At 42.0% G+C, this 18,695-nt stretch overlaps 1 protein-coding gene across 1 annotated transcript; it reads right to left on the bottom strand.

The window, feature by feature from the left end:
• Nucleotides 1-619: 619 nt before the first annotated feature.
• On the bottom strand, nucleotides 620-15,626 carry LOC139471027 (uncharacterized). Its single transcript, XM_071253329.1, has 3 exons — nucleotides 15,242-15,626; nucleotides 14,665-15,111; nucleotides 620-720 (listed from the first exon to the last, which is right to left on the bottom strand). Exons 1-3 carry the CDS (start codon nucleotides 15,624-15,626, stop codon nucleotides 620-622), a joined length of 933 nt encoding a protein of 310 aa, XP_071109430.1.
• Nucleotides 15,627-18,695: the final 3,069 nt, after the last annotated feature.

The following is an 18,695-nucleotide window of genomic DNA, read 5'->3' as shown; positions in this document are numbered from 1 at the left end:
CCCCGATCCAGTGAAGCCTCCCAAAATTACCCTGATAGAAGCCTCCCTATATTATCCCGATCCACAGTGAAGCCTCCCTATATTATCCCGATCCACAGTGATACCTCCCTATATCACCCCGATCCACAGTGAAGCCTCCCTATATTATCCTTTTTCACAGTGAAGCCTCCCTCTATTACCCCAATTGACAGTGAAGCCTCTATATTACCCTGATCCACAGTGAAGCCTCCCTATATTATCCCGATCCAGAGTGAAGCCTCCCTATATTACCCTGATCCACAGTGAAGCCTCCCTATATTACCCTGATCCAGTGAAGCCTGCCTATATTACTCTGATCCAGTGAAGCTTCCCTATATAATTACCCCGATCCACAGTAAGGCCTCCCTATATTATTACCCGGATCCACAGTGAAACCTCCCTATATTAACCGGATCCACAGTGAAGCCTCCCTATATTACCCTGATCCACAATGAAGCCTCCCTCTATTACCCCAATCCACAGTGAAGCCTCCCTATATTACCCAGATCCACATGCTGTAAAGAATTAATTACTCAATTGAGTGAGTGAGTTAAGATTTATAGTCACATCGGCAATATTTCAGCCATATCGTCACTAATAATTACTCAATACTGACTGGGTCATCAGTGGTGTACTGGGACAGGCTTAGGTGCACATTGATCTTTGACACGCTCTGTTGTCCGAGGATGTAGTAAATCACATCTGCAACAGAGTGATTCAGTGTTGGGAGTCTTGCTGGCTCCTTCTATACAAACATGCTAAGGATGTCCATGGTTCTGTCTAAGAAAAACAACTTTTTCAAATGTTTCAACTTCTCTCAGCCAAATTCGACTTAAAGTTAGAGTGAGTGAGTGAGTTGGGTTTAACGCCGCTTTTAACAGTATTCCAGTTATATCACGGCGTGTCAGCTTAATGTGGGAGGAAAGCCCGAAGTGACGCAGGTCTAAGACGTTTACCACTTCGGTGAAACCCACGAGCACGGGTATGGTGCTGACAAACCTAGAAACATAATTGGGGCGAACCGGGATTTGAACCCACAATCATAGGTTTCTGGCGTGCCCAAGGGACGCAACTCTGCACAGCGAATCGCGGCGCCTTAGACGACTGGGCCACCCGTGCCCCCCTTAAAGTTAGAATAAGTGTGTGAAAACCATAGGAAAGAATGAATTCATTCCACCATTGACACAATGAGTAGGATCCAATGCTGCTTTAGGCTGGTTTCTGTGGGGAGTCTAGGTCAGAACAGGTCCCCTGTACCTGGCTCTGTCATTGTATCACAATAGTGTGAATTGTTAATCACACTATTAACCTATGGTGGTACCAGACTATTTTTTACTGTTTTACTATTTGATTGGCATTCTAGATTGTTTGTTGTTTAACGCCGCACTCAGCAATAATCCAGCTATGTGACAGCTGTCTGTAAATAATCAAGTTTGGACCAGAAAATTCAGTGATTGACATCATGAGCATCGATCAAAGCAATCTGGATCAATGACATGCATCAACAAAGTCAACGAGCCTGACCACCCGATTACGTTAGTCGCCTTCTACGGCAAGCAGGGGTTGCTGAAGTCCTATTCTACCCTGGATCTTCATGCATCTGCATTCTGAAGTAAGAAAGAGTAGCAATTTTAACCAAAAAAAGTTAAAATGACAAATTTTCTATGTTTATAACAAAGTTAGATAGGAACATGATAAATAGTCTTTAAATGACAAGGACTCATGACACCCTCTCAGAGGGACAATCTGACACTTCAGCCCCCATTGAGGGCTACAAACAATCATTGTTAAAAATCATATACTACCAATTTATCAAATAACACACTCTGTACATCACAATTTATCAAACAATTGTATTTCTTTTAGAAAAACAGTGAGTGAGTATGGTTTTACGCCGCTTTTAGCAATATTCCAGCAATATCACGACATCATGAGCATAGCTCCACGCAGTTGGGATACGATGACATGCATCAACCAAGTCAGCGAGCCTGACCACCCGATCCCTTTAGTTGCTTTTAACGACAAGCATGGGTTGCTGAAGACCTATTCTATCCCAGATCTTCACGGGTCCTGTATCATGACATCTCTAGTGTACATGTCATCGGGTATCAAGTGTACATGTCATCAGGTATCAAGTGTCCATGTCATCGGGTATCCAGTGTACATGTCATTGATTATGAAGTGTTTGGCTGTGTTCCTCAGTGGGCTAGCAATGTAAAGCTGGCATTAGTCCAGACAAGTGTGCACACAGACACAGACACACCATTTCACGTCACTTCTGCACTCATATCAACAGCCCTTAGCTGCAAGATGCTGTTGGGTATCCTAAAACCCCTTGTTAGTCAAACCACAACAGCGAGAATTATTCAGTGGTACATACGAATATGAAAATACAAAAAACAACATTCAATTCACAAACGGAATTCCGAAATGTTCAGACATAGACGTACATATACCGATATATGGTCTCTGGTTTAGACCATGGGCAAAGATCGTCCATGTCTACAGACACTGAGACAGTACACACCAATGACCAATGCGAGACGAAATGTAACCTAACATGAGTAAAAGTCAATATCCTACCTGTAAAAAACTATATTCAGCACTGTGCAACGTGACAGGTGACAAACTGTGCAGCTGAAACATGAACCGAAACAAACTTGACAATGTTCCCATTTCTTCGGTGATGTCAACATGGTCAATCATTCATAACATTTGGACAATTTTTCACACAATTGTGAATCAAATTGAGCAAAACAACATGTAATAATCGAATACGTAGAAGTAATACCATTTAGTATCAACGACAGAGTCGCAAATTGTGAGCAATATGCTTGTTCTTGGTAGAATTATCTGGTTTCATCCATGACGTGCTGTGAAATCGAAAAGGGCACCGCCATGTGGCGAATTCCCGAGCTCCACGCAGCCACAAAACAACAACAACACTGTTGAGAGATTTTGATTAATGAATCGCTGGTACGAATCACGGTGGTCCCTGTTAGAATGTATTGGTTCTGACATAATTAGTTCCGACACGGAAAAAATATCTGGATTAAATACATAGAATTGCAGTGAAAATGTTCCGACCCTGTCGTGAAATGTTCCAGCTGACGAAGACAAACATTTGGTGTGTTTATGAGCGATGTTCCTGTATGTTGTTAATGTTCAATATGAAAAACAGGGAAACAGGGAAACTAAGAATCAAAATACAAGTCAACATCATCTAAAAGAAAAACAAAGACATATGATGAAAGCGGAAAGCACAAAACAAATCCTTATAGTTAATTGATGATAAAGACAAAATGACAGAAACGGATAGAATGCAGAGCCCAAAACGCAACCGAAATCGGCGGTGCTGCTGCACGAGAATTCGATGAAATGATTGTGTTGATGTCAAGGAAATTAAACAAAATTGCAGTCGCCAGTGATTACTGAGGCTGTCGGCTTAAAGAATCTGTAAGACTAAACTGAAAATGAAAATTATTTTACCATGGTAACAGAGATACAATGAATATAAATTGCTTCCGCAATTTGTTTGTTACTTAAATGTAAAAGGAAATGGCAAATAAGAACTTTCACACACAGAGCATTTCATCTGAACGGAACAAATATATTGCAAGTATTTATTTAATGCTTAAAATTCATGCATCTTTTAATTCTTTATCCCTGCCCACCATGTCTGCAGACCATTGTCTGTACGATAACTTCAAAGTTTGGTCTAAATAACTTTATCATTACATAAACTGTAGCTCTTGAGCTATTATTTTTATTTTAGAAAAGTGTTGTTGACTTTGTGTCATTTTGTCGCGGAATGTGTACACTTGGTAACCATGTGCAAAACGATGCTGTTAAGAAGTTTACACATGGATTAGTCCTTCGTAAAATGTGAGGTTCAACTTCGTGTTCAAGATTAGTGTGTGTGTGTGTGTGTGTGTGTGTGTGTGTGTGTGTGTGTTTGTGGCTGCTTGTACTCGTCCGGACTGCCCACTGAGGGCGGACGCTCCACGGAGGCGGTCCATTCGTTAAATAAATGTTTATATATATGTAAGATTTCAGAATCCCTGGTAAAATAGGCAAATCGATCATACTTTATTTAACTGATGATTGTCATGTTAGTTCCGATATTTCACCAAACGATTCCGACGGATTGGAGATGAAGACGTTCTTACGGAAAGGTCCTTGCCAAAAATGACAGGCCACTTCTTTGCAAGGTCCCAGATTTCGCTTCGTTTGAAAGTAGCCCAGTGCACGTCATATCTAAATTGATTTGGTCCAAACCAAACTGATCACTTCTTGAGTGGAACAACCCTGTCTCTGTCCGACTTGGTGGGAATGCTGTTAAGCGAAGGGACCTATTTTGTCCCGACATTGCTAATAAATGAGACCCATTAAACTCCCGAAAACCCAAAAGCTTAACATCTTACAAAAAAGCTGTAGACATCTGCCATTGGATATATACATATTATTTTTTAATCTTCAGGAGATTGAGAAATATTGCTATGCATTTAAAGCAAGAAATACACACATGTATATACACATATACGCTTTACAGATATACAATATATGTTTAGGGGTTATTATTATATGAAAGGTGTCATATCATACCATGTTATCAACCCTCGACTGCCCTCTTATAACCTTTTTATGAAAAACCATAAAATCAAATGTACCCAAATATTTATGTGGCTGTGGGTTTCACTTATCCTATTCTTGTTTTCCATTTTGTTTACATTTCTTACCACCCGAGCAGACATCGACCGCCCACATCGAGTCACTGACAAGCCATGTCAGCCCGGTGAAGGAGGCCCAACTCAATCCCCGACTCAAATCACTCTAGCGTGATTTGGGCATAGGCTGAGATCACTCTCGGGTAACTTGGGCCAAGGCTGAGATCACTCTCGGGTGACTTGGGCCTAGGCTGAGATCACTCTCGGGTGTCTTGGGCCTAGGCCGTCTTCTGAACAATATGAGATTTGGAACTGAACAATGGACGTTATGGATTCTTATGAATATGGAAAAGGTTTTGTCGTTTATATTTAAGAAATTGTATAAAAACATGTTGAACCAGTTATGTTTCTTGGTGTATTTTAAAATGTTAATTGATTATATATTTTTAATTTCCACATGGAAATTATTTTATTATATGTAGCACCTTTTCTAGCGCGTGTGTATATGTTTCACTGATAACAGTCGGTACAAGTGTATGTACTCTTCAAACAAACACGGGCAAATTTGAAACAATAAATGAAAATATATATGTATATATTGTACATGACAGAAATAAATACCTGTAAAAAGGCGCTACAGTCTTATACTCTACATATAGGGGCGGTCGGGTAGCCTAGTGGTTCGCGTTCGCTCGTCACGCCGAAGACCCGGGTTCGATTCCCGACATGGGTACAATGTGTGAAGCCCATTTCTGGTGTCCCCCGCCGTGATATTGCTGGAATATTGCTAAAAGTGGCGTAAAACCATACTCACTCAATAGAGTGAAACGAATTATAGCCTATCGTCCTTGTTGTTTCAAGACAGACAACATAAACAACTGAAAGAAATAAAACAACTGGGTTAAGGTTATGGTGGAAGGTGCGCCCTGGTCCCCGTTTTAACCCATTTGTTCTGAAAAAGACGAATCAGTAATTAGTACATGTATGATATAATTAAGAGAGGAATAACCAGTCCGTTGGTACTGGGGAAAATAGCATTTATATGCTTTGAAAAGATATTTACAATAACTTACCGGTTAACTATCCAATCTGAAGACGTGAGTATCCTTTTATGCCGATGTTAGCTATTTTCCAGCCATGACACGACAGAGACAAAGAGAATGGGCTTCACACATTGGACCCACATGGTGAATCGTACTTTGACTTTTGGAGTGACGAGCGAAAACTTCAATCACGGCACCCCGCCATCCGTAGCTGTTATTAAAGATTGGTTATTTTCGATGGCCCTCCCTATGGACCAGATTGTTTTGGCAACCCTCCCTATGGACCAGATAGTATAGGCAACCCTCCTTGTGGACCAGATTGTATGGGCAACCCTCCCTGTAGACCAGATTGTTTTGGCAACCCTCCCTAAGGACCAGATAGTATAGGCAACCCTCCCTGTGGACCAGATTGTATAGGCAACCCTCCCAATGGACCAGATTGTATGGGCAACCCTCCTTGTGGACCAGACTGTTTAGGATCAGATTGTGTAGGCAACCTTCCCTATGGACCAGGGTGCCTCCCATACGTAAACAGACTAAAGACAACCTTAGCGCTAAGACTGTTGTGTACATCGGCACCTAGATTGTATGGGCAACCTTACCAGTGGACCAAATTGCTTAGACAACCAACCTACTGGATCAGATTGTTTAGGCAATCTTCCCATGGGGCAAGTTTCTACAGGGAACCCTCACAGTACTAGTGGATCAGACTGTTGGGGCAACTCTGCCACTGGATCAGATAGCGATTGATATGGAACTAAAAGCTGCCCAATGGCTCTTTGGAAATAACATTCCGAGACATCAAGATTTGGTTTCTCACAATGTCAGCAGGAGGAATATTAGTCCCAGTGATTCAAATTAATTCCTTTTCGGTTTTCAGTAGCCTGATAAGGGGCAATATAAACTTTCCCGGAAGCGCTTGGGACTTCGATGAATCAGGAAGAGCGTTACATGCAAGAAGGTTTTATTTCTGTCTCACTTGTGTTACATGGACATATACCACAGCGTATGCATACTCATATAAACATGTAAAAACAACCAATCGCTCAGCGATTTATGAGAGATATTAATTGTAAAATACAAAATGTGCTAAAAAGTACAGGTAAACAGTTATAAAAGTCAGCAAGTTTTACAGCATAAACGGCCTCTGTGTTAAAATATCATGGCAGGTTCTAGCAGTGTGAAAGATAAGATCAGTGTGGACTAAAATACGGTTAAATATTACTCTCTTTGTTAAAAAGTCGAAATCTGGCCATACCTCCCAGCAAGCCTTGATGAGATCCCTGCCCTGATCTGTATAAAGAGGGTGTGGTTCTCATCTTCAATGATATTCATACAGTTAAAACACAGTTTATTCTCTTAAGGAATATTTTCATAACGTCCGGTTTCAATTCGGAGGGGCGCCACTCCACATCTAAACTTGGTCATTGCGCTTCTATGTGCTCTTGGTCGGGGGCAGCTGACATCACTCTTTGTTGTATAGCTTTTCTTGAAATACTTGTTTGTCCGAATTTTGCTTCTGTCTGACCCGCTCACTTCAGTTTCCGCCTGGACGTGAGCTTACATGTAGAGCTGGGACGAGTCAACATTTACTACCCGGGTACCCACCCCGCTATTACCTGACCCTACCCGGGTACCCGCTGTAGGTCCTAAGAGGTAGGTACAAACTGTCCGATTGGGAAAGGTTTGACCGTAGCCCTGGCAAAATGTATTTAGCTACACGTATAAAACGATCTGGTCATGCATACAGTTTACTGCATGAAGTTTTATCTTTTTTTCAAACATATAAAAGTCAGAAGCAATGCGTGCATAGTCAGAAAGAAATGGGAACATTAGTGACTTGTAGTGTGACCATAGAGTTTTAGATAAATTTGGTCATAAAACAATATATCACGTGACTAACCACGGGTCCGGGTAGTCCTGTGGGTACCCGGGTCCTGCTCAGTTCCCACCCGACCCGAGTTACCCGACCCAGCCCTACTTACATGGTTATATACTTATCAAAAGCAGCGTTTTGTACAGTCTTTACTAAAAGCCGTTTTTCCACCGGAATAGCTGAACTTGTGATGTCCGGTATAATATTCTACAGATAAGCTCCGATTCTAATAAGAAATGCAGAAACAATAAATTACAGGTGGATAAATAGATGTAGTACATTAGGAAACGTCTGCTTTGCGTAGAGTTACTCATGCAAATAAACAGAATTAGCGCGTGATTGCAGTTGGATTACCATAGCTTGTGTATGACGTGTTAATAATGTCCGTCCTGGTCACGTGCCTCGAAATTTTGAAATCGGTGCACAGTTTTATTATTATAGTGAACAGAGACTGCCTATGGTACAAACTCCGTAAACTAGGAATAGACGGAAAATTCTATGAAGCTGTTACGTCCATGTATGAAAACACTACAGGACAAGTCCGCGTCAATGGATATTTAACAGACCTGTTTAATGTTAACACCGGGGTGAGACAAGGTTGTGTCCTGTCACCTACGCTTTTTGCAGTTTTTATTAACGACCTGGCCAGTGCAATTAACTCTCTTCAGTGTGGCGTCAGTGTTGGCGACTCGATGCTAAGTATACTCGTCTACGCAGACGATATTGCTTTGATTGCTCCAAACGAAGCCAGTTTACAACGTATGATGGACGTCGTCGCAAGGTGGTGCTCTAAGTGGCGTCTGCTGATAAACATCGACAAGACGAAGGTGGTTCACTTCCGACCAACAGGTGTGGAAAAGTCGAGCGCGTTGTTTATTATTGGCACGGAAAAGATCAGCTTTGCCCACGCTTATAAATATTTGGGATTGTGGTTTCAAGAACTCTTGGATCTGAATTATTGTGCTAAGGAACTTGCGAAGTCGGCTAATAGAGCTTTGGGAGTTCTCATTTGTAAATTCAAAGCGGTAGGAGGCATGGCGTATGATGTCTTCAACACATTGTACAGTAATTTGGTGCAACCAATTTTATCTTACGGCTCTGCGATCTGGGGTTTAAGAGAATTTAGATGCATTAATAATGTTTTACACCGCGCCTGCAGATTTTTCTTGGGCGTCGGAAATAAAACTCCCAACCTAGCTGTTCGTGGCGAAATGGGCTGGCTTTCGTCGATAACACTTCAAAACTTAGAAACATTACGACTGTGGAAGAAAATAATATCTCTTGAATCTGATCGAAAGATTACTGTGATAGTGAACTGGTCTAAACGCTTCCGGAAATCATGGGTAAATTCTGCTGTGTCTTTGTTGAAAAGGTTTGATTCAAGTAATCTGGACATGTATAATATTGCTGAAAATGATTTCAAAGTTCTTAGGGACCGTATCATTGCCGCCGACGCTGACTCTTGGTGGATGGATCTATGGATTGACAGGGGATTAGCCAATGGGAACAAACTGCGGACCTACAGGCTATTCAAGGCATCCGCACACGTCGAGTCTTATGTCCGGAATATTCTGAACAGACAAGTGCGTAGTGTTCTTGCAAAATTGAGATGTGCGACTTTACCTTTAGAAATTGAGCTCGGCAGATTCCGGCGACCGATTACCCCACTTAATGACCGTATATGTCAGTTCTGTGATGAACTTCAAGTTGAAGACGAGACCCATTTCCTGATCAACTGTACCCTCTTCTCGGATATCCGTTACGACCTATGGAGGAAAGCCTGCACTGCCAATTCACAGTTTCTGAGTTTCCACCCTTGTGATCAACTTCGCTTCCTTATGCAGTGTGTCAGCTTGTGTAAACCTCTCGCCGCAACAGTGACGTCAATGTTTCTCCGGCGACAACGTACAACATACGCATCTTAAGGGTTATGCCTACCGCAGCTGACAAGCGAGCAGGTTTAACAATCACAAATAAATACACTCGTCAAACTCGTAAACAGTCTTTTAAGTCGAATCAACGAATCTGTCAAAACCGCCTCCTTTTTTCAGTTACCTGAAATATACAATTCCCAACTAAAATTGTGACCAAAGCAAACGTGATGTAACAAGTTTTGCAGTTGTTATTCAGAAATGTTTGAAATTATAATCATAATATACTTATCTTAAATTAATCTTCATCTGTGACTGCTTTTTCATCCGTTTTCCTTGGCTCAGTTTTGGATCCCTACTGTAACTTGACCAGCATACCAAACACATCGTACCATTCAAATACAAGGATCTGCCCCACGGCTCAATTTTGCCCAAAGGCTCAACTTTGCCCAACGGCTCAACTTTGCCCAACTAAACACTCCAATACTTTGTAACCTCAAATTCTTGAGCCAATATTTTGCAAGATGTAAAATATGCTCGCCTGTGTAATGCGAAGACCTCGAATGGTTCAACACAGTCAGTGAACTCTACACGTCACCTTCCTCGCGTGACCTCGTGACACCACATTCACGTGCAATGTACCTGGCTGCGGCAGGCAAACTCCTACCGTATTTAACCCATAATAAATTAATGTCTTTTTGGTATTGAATGCAGGCAAGGTGTGCGTGAATGAAGGGATTTCAGCATGTTATCCTAGTTTAATGGTGAACTTTTAAATTGTAAATGATTGGGGAACAAAACGTGGTGTTAATCATGTTAAACAATTTTTAATAAACAGCGATGTTGACAAATGTCATATTTCGCTATGGAATGATTGGTTGATTTTTTTGTTTTACGCCGCACTCAGCAATATTCCAGCTATATGACGGCGGTCTGGACCAGACAATCCAATGATTGATATCATGAGCATCGATTTACGCAATTGGGATCGATGACATGCATCAACCAAGTCAGCGAGCCTGACCACCCGATCCCGTTAGTCGCCTTTTACGACAAGCATAGTCACCTTTTACGGCAAACATGGGTTGCTGAAGACCTATTCTACCCCGGAATCTTCACGGGTCCGTAAAGTCTGGTACAATGAATTGAATAATATTATAAGCAATAATAGAATCGATATATTGTATGTCCAGTGGGAATCATCCAATGATGTCATCTGTTTTCTATAAGGTAAACGATTTTCCCCTGAGGTTTTCTTTCATTTCCTTTATACTCCTCGTATTTTACTGTAAATATGTTTTAGCTTCCCGTGTACATTGAGTCATCTCTGTTATAAATATCCTTTTTAACCTCTTTGATAGGCATTTAGAGTGAGTGAGTGAGTATGGTTTTACACCACTTTTAGCAATATTCCAGCAATATCTCGGCGGGGGACACCAGTAATAGGCTTCACACATTGTGCCCATGTCGGGATTCGAACCCGGGTCTTCGGCGTGACGAGCGAACGCTTTAACCACAAGGCTACCCGACCGCCCCCGATAGGCATTTAGAAGATGAAGTACGAAGTAAGGATAAGACACAGAGGTGGACACAGACAGACATGTTGTTCGGTATTTATGGCAGCATGGTCCTCTGTACTTTTAACATTTTAGTTTCATTTGTTCAGTCACGTGATATACATGATATAGATATATATGTTTCAACAATATGGCTAGTGAACGGATAACAGCAGAGTTTTTGGATTTTATAAGACAAAGCGATCTTAGTGCTATGATTGTCGTAAGCCTATGTTAAAGTATGGGGATTACGATCATCTTATCGCTAAGATCACTTTGTGGAACGGGGCCCTGATCATTAACATCTTGTTTTTTATGCCTATTGTTAACCTTCGGAATAAACACTTCTCTTAGATGTTCATACTTATCACATGCTAATAAAACATGAAATTAATCCTCAATTTCGCCTAATTGGCAGTTTTTACAGAAACCCATGGCAACTTCTCTTTTTTGACATCAATGTCTAAAATACACATTGAAAACGTGTAATGACACTCTGAACTTACATAAAGCTCGAACAAGCGATTTATTATCAAACATATCTATGTACACGAACATGTATCCTTGCTTATATTTTGTATTCTCTTAACCTGTTGTAGGAATAGTAGCTCTACAGAGCTAATGTTATATTGTTGCCTGTGAAAACCGACGTGAAATATATTAAGCGTATCTTGTATCTTGATGAGGGGCGGTCGGGTAGCCTTGTGGTTAAAGCGTTCGCTCGTCACGCCGAAAACCTGGGTTCGATTCCCGACATGGGTACAATGTGTGAAGCCGTGATATTGCTGGATTATTGCTATAAGCGGCGTAAAACCACACTCACTCACTCATGTGTATCTTGATGACAAGACCCCGAATTGTTATATACTACTCAAAATTTGATAAGGATCACTAGGTGATATGTGTGTAAGTTACCACAAACATAACAAAAGACATGACTCTGACTCAGAAACGTGTTTAATCATGTTATGAATGAAAATTCATGAACGGCATGAACTTGTATCAATATGGAATGTTTGAAATCTGCAAACACCAAAAGGCATTTCATTAAAAAATGTTAACAGCAAACAAGAGAAAGAATTACACAGTTATGAGGGATAGTCCATCATTACACTTAGTCGATGAAGTGTCAATATCGAGTACGACCTCCCCTTGCATCAATGACGGCCTGACAACGTCGAGATATGCTGTCAATAAGCACCCGGATGTTCCCAATGGGAAGGTTGTTCCACTCTTCCACGAGGGCATGTCCGAGCTCTGCCAAAGTCGTGGGTTGTGCTCTACGGCGTGAAAGGGCAACCTGCAGCATGTTCCAGACATGCTCAATCGGGTTCAAGTCCGGCGAGCGCGCTGGCCAATCCATGCGGACAATTGTCTCCTGCTCAAGGTACTGCTCAACCACCCTGGCGCGATGAGGACGGGCGTTATCATCCATCAGGATGAACTCAGGGCCAACAGCACCAGCGTAGGGTCTGACGTACACATCGAGGATCTCATCCCGGTACCTCACCCCCGTCATTGTTCCTCTCTCCAGGACATGAAGATCTGTCCTTCCATCTCTGTTGATTCCACCCCAGACCATGATGGAACCACCACCATAACGGTCATGTTCACTGATGTTGGCATCATGGAAACGTTAACGTTGTCGTCGCCACACCCGCTGCCTCCTGTCTGTAAAGTCCAAACAATACCTGGACTCATCGGTGAACAGAACTGGAAATCAATCGTTCCGTGTCCAAGTGAAATGATCTTCAGCCCATTCCAGTCGCTCCCGCCGGTGTCGAACAGTCAGGGGGATTCGGACACATGCCCTTCTCGAGTAGAGACCTGCATTGTGAAGACGATTCCGTATCGTCTGAGTGGACACATTCACCCCCGAGGCGTTCAGGAGGTCGTTACGTAGGCTGGTTGCTGTCCAGAAGGGATGACGTCGTGCCTGAAGAGCCACAAAATGATCTTGGCGTTGGGTTGTCGACCTCGGTGTGCTGCTGTACCAAAATTTTGCTGTCGGGACCAGGCCCTGCTTACAACGCTCTGGCTGACGTTTAGTGCATTGGCAACGTCACGTTGTGAATAGCCAGCATCAAGCATTCCAATACATCTGCCCAGTTGTTCTGTCGTCAGGCGACGCCTTACACGTTGAGGGGGCATTGCGTAGATAAACGTAGTGTAAACACTCAATTGAGTTTACAGTTTCAGAATGAATCAGACACCGTTGCCTGATTGGAAATCGTGCAATGGTAGCAAAAGCATGAACTGTGATGTGAAACGCATTTCCCATGGCATGAAATGCACGTGCACTTGTGTTGGAGACGTTTTTGATTTCACTTGAACACAATATTGCCAGTTATGCAGTTATTTTGTTTTTTTTATTAAGAAAAATATCTACGATCCTTATCAAATTTTGAGTAGTATAGTTAGATCACCAGCGCTTGGACATATTTCTCAATTGGTATGTTGACATTGTAATGGCAGTAGTGAAGACAAACAAGACGCAAGTACAAACAACAATCGTGGTTTATTTGTATCAAATTTGGAACAATATCAGTTATAATCAACGTGAAGATTATAGGAAATTCATGTAATGGTAAAAAGAGTAATCTCTTCGATTAGAATATAATACTTATAATGCCTTTTAGCAACTATCATTGCAATAGTTACATGTTTCTGTATCATAAGGATCAGGTGATCTGGCTGGCGTCAGTATCGACGCTGTTCGCAAATGAGCGGGATGTCCATCGGTCTGGGTGAGGCTGGAGGAGTTAATGAGTCGGCTCAAGAGACAATCTGTCAACCTATGTGAGCTGAAAAAAACGAATAACACATTAACATTTGTGTTACGCGGGTTTTGAAACAGATGTCAGGGGAAACGTCGTTTACCGTAAATTCAGCCTCAGTTTGCTAATCATAAGCGGTACGCCAGACACGAATGAATCTTCATTGATATATGCAATAAAGAGTCAATGACACATGCAGATCTAACTTTAAGTTGTCATTTAAAACCTGTGTAAATTATGAGTCATTTACTGGTAAAAACGGACTCGATTTGAGTGAGATGAGGTTAACGCCGCTTTTAACAGTATTCCAGTTATATCACGGCGTGTCAGCTTAATGTGGGAGGAAAGCCCGAAGTGATGCAGGTTTTAGACGTTTACCACTTCGGTGAAACCCACGAGCATGTGTATGGTGCTGACAAACCTAGAAACATAATCGGGGCGAACCGAGTTTTGACTCCAAAATCATAGATTTCTGGGGTGTCCAAGGGACGCAACTCTGCACAGCGAATCGCGGCGCCTCAGACGACTGGGCCACCCGTGCCCCCTAATTCAGAAATATGAGTGTACAAAATGTTTGTGAGTGAGTGAGTTGGGTTTAATACTAATGAATAGTATTTCAGTTATATTATGTATTGAAGTGACACAGATCGCTGACGATTACTGATTTGATGAAACCCACGATCCCGGGTATGGTGTTGACAAACCAAAAATCATAATCCTACGGCGACTTAGACCACGGGGTCAAATGTAATGCAAGATAAATTAATTCAGTTATATTAAGGTACTGTGCATTCAATGATAAGTCAGAGTAGATGTCGTGTCACAATAATAAGATCATCATATAATTTATACTGACCTCCCATCTGTTCAACCAGGGTTTGCGCCAGCTTCAGAGGTTCGGAGCTGTAGCTGTTGACGAGATCGCACAGGTCCTGTAACTTCTGTTCAGCCTCCTCCCAGGGGAAAGAGTCTTCAGTGGGACGTTTAGGTAACCCTTCCACAGAACCGGGCTGTTTACGCATACCTCCCATAGAACCAAACTGTTTACGCATACCTCCCATAGAACCAAACTGTTTACGCATACTTCCCATAGAACCGGACTGTTTAGGCAGATCTCCCATAGGACCAATCATGTTGGTCATTGCACGGGACTGTGGCGGTAATCCTCCCATGAGACCAGCCATCATAGGTGAACCTCCATGATTGCCAAACATTTCCAAAAGCCTCTCTTGTCCTTTCACGAAAGCCAGTAGCATACACACGCCTTCTGTAGCTTGCCTCATGTATTCTCTTGGTCCCATGTCTGAAAAGACCGATTTAGAAATGAAAAACTGTATTGATTTAGCTTCGTCGTGAAATTAATAGGGAGATGAAACACTTCTGACATGACATGAAGACAAGAATATATATTTGGCCGTGTAAGAATCACATACCTGAAGCAGATGGAGTTGTCATATCCCTGGCATCGTTAGGCGTTGACGTTGAAGAGGATATGTCATATACAGGTGTCGTCATGTCGCTTTGAATGCTATCGGATGTCATGTCGTAGGTGACCGATGGTGAAGTGTCCATGTCTTCTGCAGTTGTCGATTCCGTATGGTCGTCTGAAGAGGTGTCAATCTCGGTCAGATACGTTGTACCCTCGCTGAGAGGCGTTGTACCTTCGTTAACAGGTGTCATGTCCTCGGTGACAGGTGTCGTGTCCCCGAGCTGCCTCCTCTCCAGCCTCTTCAGCAGCTCCTCCAGGAGCTCCATCTTCAAGGACGGCGCGGCCAGGACCAGCACAGGCAGGAGAACCAGGCAGAGGAACAGCTTCATCGTGGAGGACTTGAGTATTGGAAGTTTAGAGTTTTGATCAGTAAGCATAACTGCTTTGCATAGAGGCGCAAAATAACAACATTAATGCAATATGTACATGAAGTTATTGGATACTAATGCGGTCAGTATTGACTAGCAGTGAATGAATATAAGTCAATAATGTGTTACCATGTGGGGATTCCGGGTTAGAATTGACTACAATCAATCTTCTCTATCTAAAGAGATGACTAAAATGGACTCAGTGGTCAATGTACATGTAGATGGCTTGGTTGATTGCATGCCATCGTACACCGACATACAGTAAACTACGGTTATAACGAACGCAAAGGGACTACTAATTTTAGTTCGTTTTAACCGTAGTTCGTTATAAGCATCTATACATAATAGCTACAGCAAATAGTCGGGACCAATAAAGTAAGTTCGTTATATCCATCAGTTCGTTATAAGCGTGTTCGTTATAACCGTAGTTTATTGTATACTATATACAGTTTCAGTTAATGACGCCGAACAGCCAATGGATATCCAAGAGCCTTAATAATTACAGTCATAAAGTACTTCCTAGTTGTATACTACCAAAATATAGTTTAGCACCACCCGATATTTTCACAGTGCTGACAGACAGCGTGTACAACAATCCCGCTACACTTACCTTATAGACGTTACCTGAAGCCGCTTGGACTGACACGGAGTAAGAACATTGCTCTGCTCTTATATACAACATGTGATGTCAACAAAACCACTTACGAGGGAGTAACGTGCACGTGGAATTCAATAGAAACTATACAGTACCTTGAGTAGTCGGATTAGTACAAAATTAGCCATGTCATTTGTAAAGGGATTAGCGGGATCCAATCGGATTGAGTAGAATGTGAAGCAAGTGTTAATTATGTACCCGTCACAACGGCTCCAAGGCAAAGGTAACGTGGAACAATGAATGGCCGCTTAAAGCGTGTTAATTTGCAATTGTTCATTAACGTTTTGTGACATTGTCAAGAGGTATGTGGTAGGTAGGCAATGTGTGAATCAGTGTGTAGTCATTGTTCTGGGATGTACGGTCACGGATGCTTGGTCCTCAACCATGTGAGTTGTTGTATAACAACCTTGTTTGTGTGTGGGATGGGGGTGGTGGTGGGGGTGGGGGTGTGTGACTGTGTGTGTGTGTGGTGTGTCTGGTGGTCTGGTGTTTGCCAATATCTGGTTTTGAACCTTTAGATGAAAAATATATCTAGTCTCCATGCAAAATCCCATTACCTACCCTTTATGACCTGTAGTACCAGTAAGGACAGGTTTGACTTGTGGATTTCAACTTCTTTCAATGTGACGTTTGCTTTTGCTTTTTTTCTTTCACGCCGCACTCAGCAATATTCCAGCTAATGTAAATGCTTGGGGAGCAAAACGTGGTGTTAATCATTTCAAACAATTTTTAATAAACAGCGGTGTTGAAAAATGGCATATTTCGTTATGTTTGTATGTTTGATTGTTGTTTAACGCCGCACTCCAGCAATATTCCAGCTAATGTAAATGCTTGGGGAGCAAAACGTGGTGTTAATCATTTCAAACAATTTTTAATAAACAGCGGTGTTGAAAAATGGCATATTTCGTTATGTTTGTATGTTTGATTGTTGTTTAACGCCGCACTCCAGCAATATTCCAGCTAATGTAAATGCTTGGGGAGCAAAACGTGGTGTTAATCATTTCAAACAATTTTTAATAAACAGCGGTGTTGAAAAATGGCATATTTCGTTATGTTTGTATGTTTGATTGTTGTTTAACGCCGCACTCCAGCAATATTCCAGCTAATGTAAATGCTTGGGGAGCAAAACGTGGTGTTAATCATTTCAAACAATTTTTAATAAACAGCGGTGTTGAAAAATGGCATATTTCGTTATGTTTGTATGTTTGATTGTTGTTTAACGCCGCACTCCAGCAATATTCCAGCTAATGTAAATGCTTGGGGAGCAAAACGTGGTGTTAATCATTTCAAACAATTTTTAATAAACAGCGGTGTTGAAAAATGGCATATTTCGTTATGTTTGTTTGTTTGTTTGATTGTTGTTTAACGCCGCACTCAGCAATATTCCAGCTTTATGACGGCGGTCTGTAAATAATCGAGTCTGGACCAGACAATATTGAGCATCGAACCACGCAAATTGGATACGATTACATGTATCAACGAAGTCAGCGAGCTTGACCACCCGATCCCGTTAGTCGCCTCTAAAGACAAGCATGGGTTGCTGAAGACCTATTCTACGGGATCTTCGCGGGCACAGGTGCTTGTCCCTTTATCTTTTAAAGTAGTAGTAGGGGCAGGGTAGACTCACATTTTCGTGAACACCTGGTACCACCGCTATTTGATACGTAGACACACCATCATGATACAGTCGGATTCGTACAATCGACTCTGCTTTTAGTAGATATCTCTTATGAATATGGAAAGGGTTCTGTCGCGTTTATTTAAAATAAGTTTCATATATAGCGAAATATTGGTTTGACGACGCCCACTCACTCACTCACTCACTCTTTTCCCGATCAAAGAGCGCGTGGTCACGAGGTCCACATACATTGTTTCTAAATATTCAAGTAATTTTATTTTCCGTCCACAAGTTGTGCAAAACACGTCCCAGTATCTTAATCTGCGGCTCTGAACGAGCCTTTCGTTAACCATTTTTACACAAAGGCAGAAAAACCACTGTATGTGCCATTGTCATCCCTGTCACAGCACGACGGTATGCGCGCAGCTCTGACAGGATCCCGTGTGTGCAGCTCTCAGGCGTCCAGCACTTTGGCCTGTGGTGACGCCCAAGGCCACGTGTAAGGTAGGAATTGCGGCGTCCGATCCGACCTTGTCACTTGTGCCCCAACCCCAACCCCGACCCATCCCTCCGATCGACGCCTCCTCCATCTCACCCACGACGTATAAATGAAACATTTTGGAAATCCTCTTCTAACACGCCTGCCAGATGAAATCAGTTCGAAGCCCAAAATGGTACGCACTCATTTTTTGCAACGTGTCATACATATAAGAAAACTATGTTTTATTAAAAATATTAAATTTATTTAGTTATATAT

The sequence above is a fragment of the Haliotis cracherodii genome, unplaced genomic scaffold, assembly GCF_022045235.1.
Source record: "Haliotis cracherodii isolate W230 unplaced genomic scaffold, xgHalCrac1.p SCAF_21, whole genome shotgun sequence".
Classification (NCBI taxonomy): domain Eukaryota; kingdom Metazoa; phylum Mollusca; class Gastropoda; order Lepetellida; family Haliotidae; genus Haliotis; species Haliotis cracherodii.
This window is presented reverse-complemented; position numbering and strand designations above follow the sequence as displayed.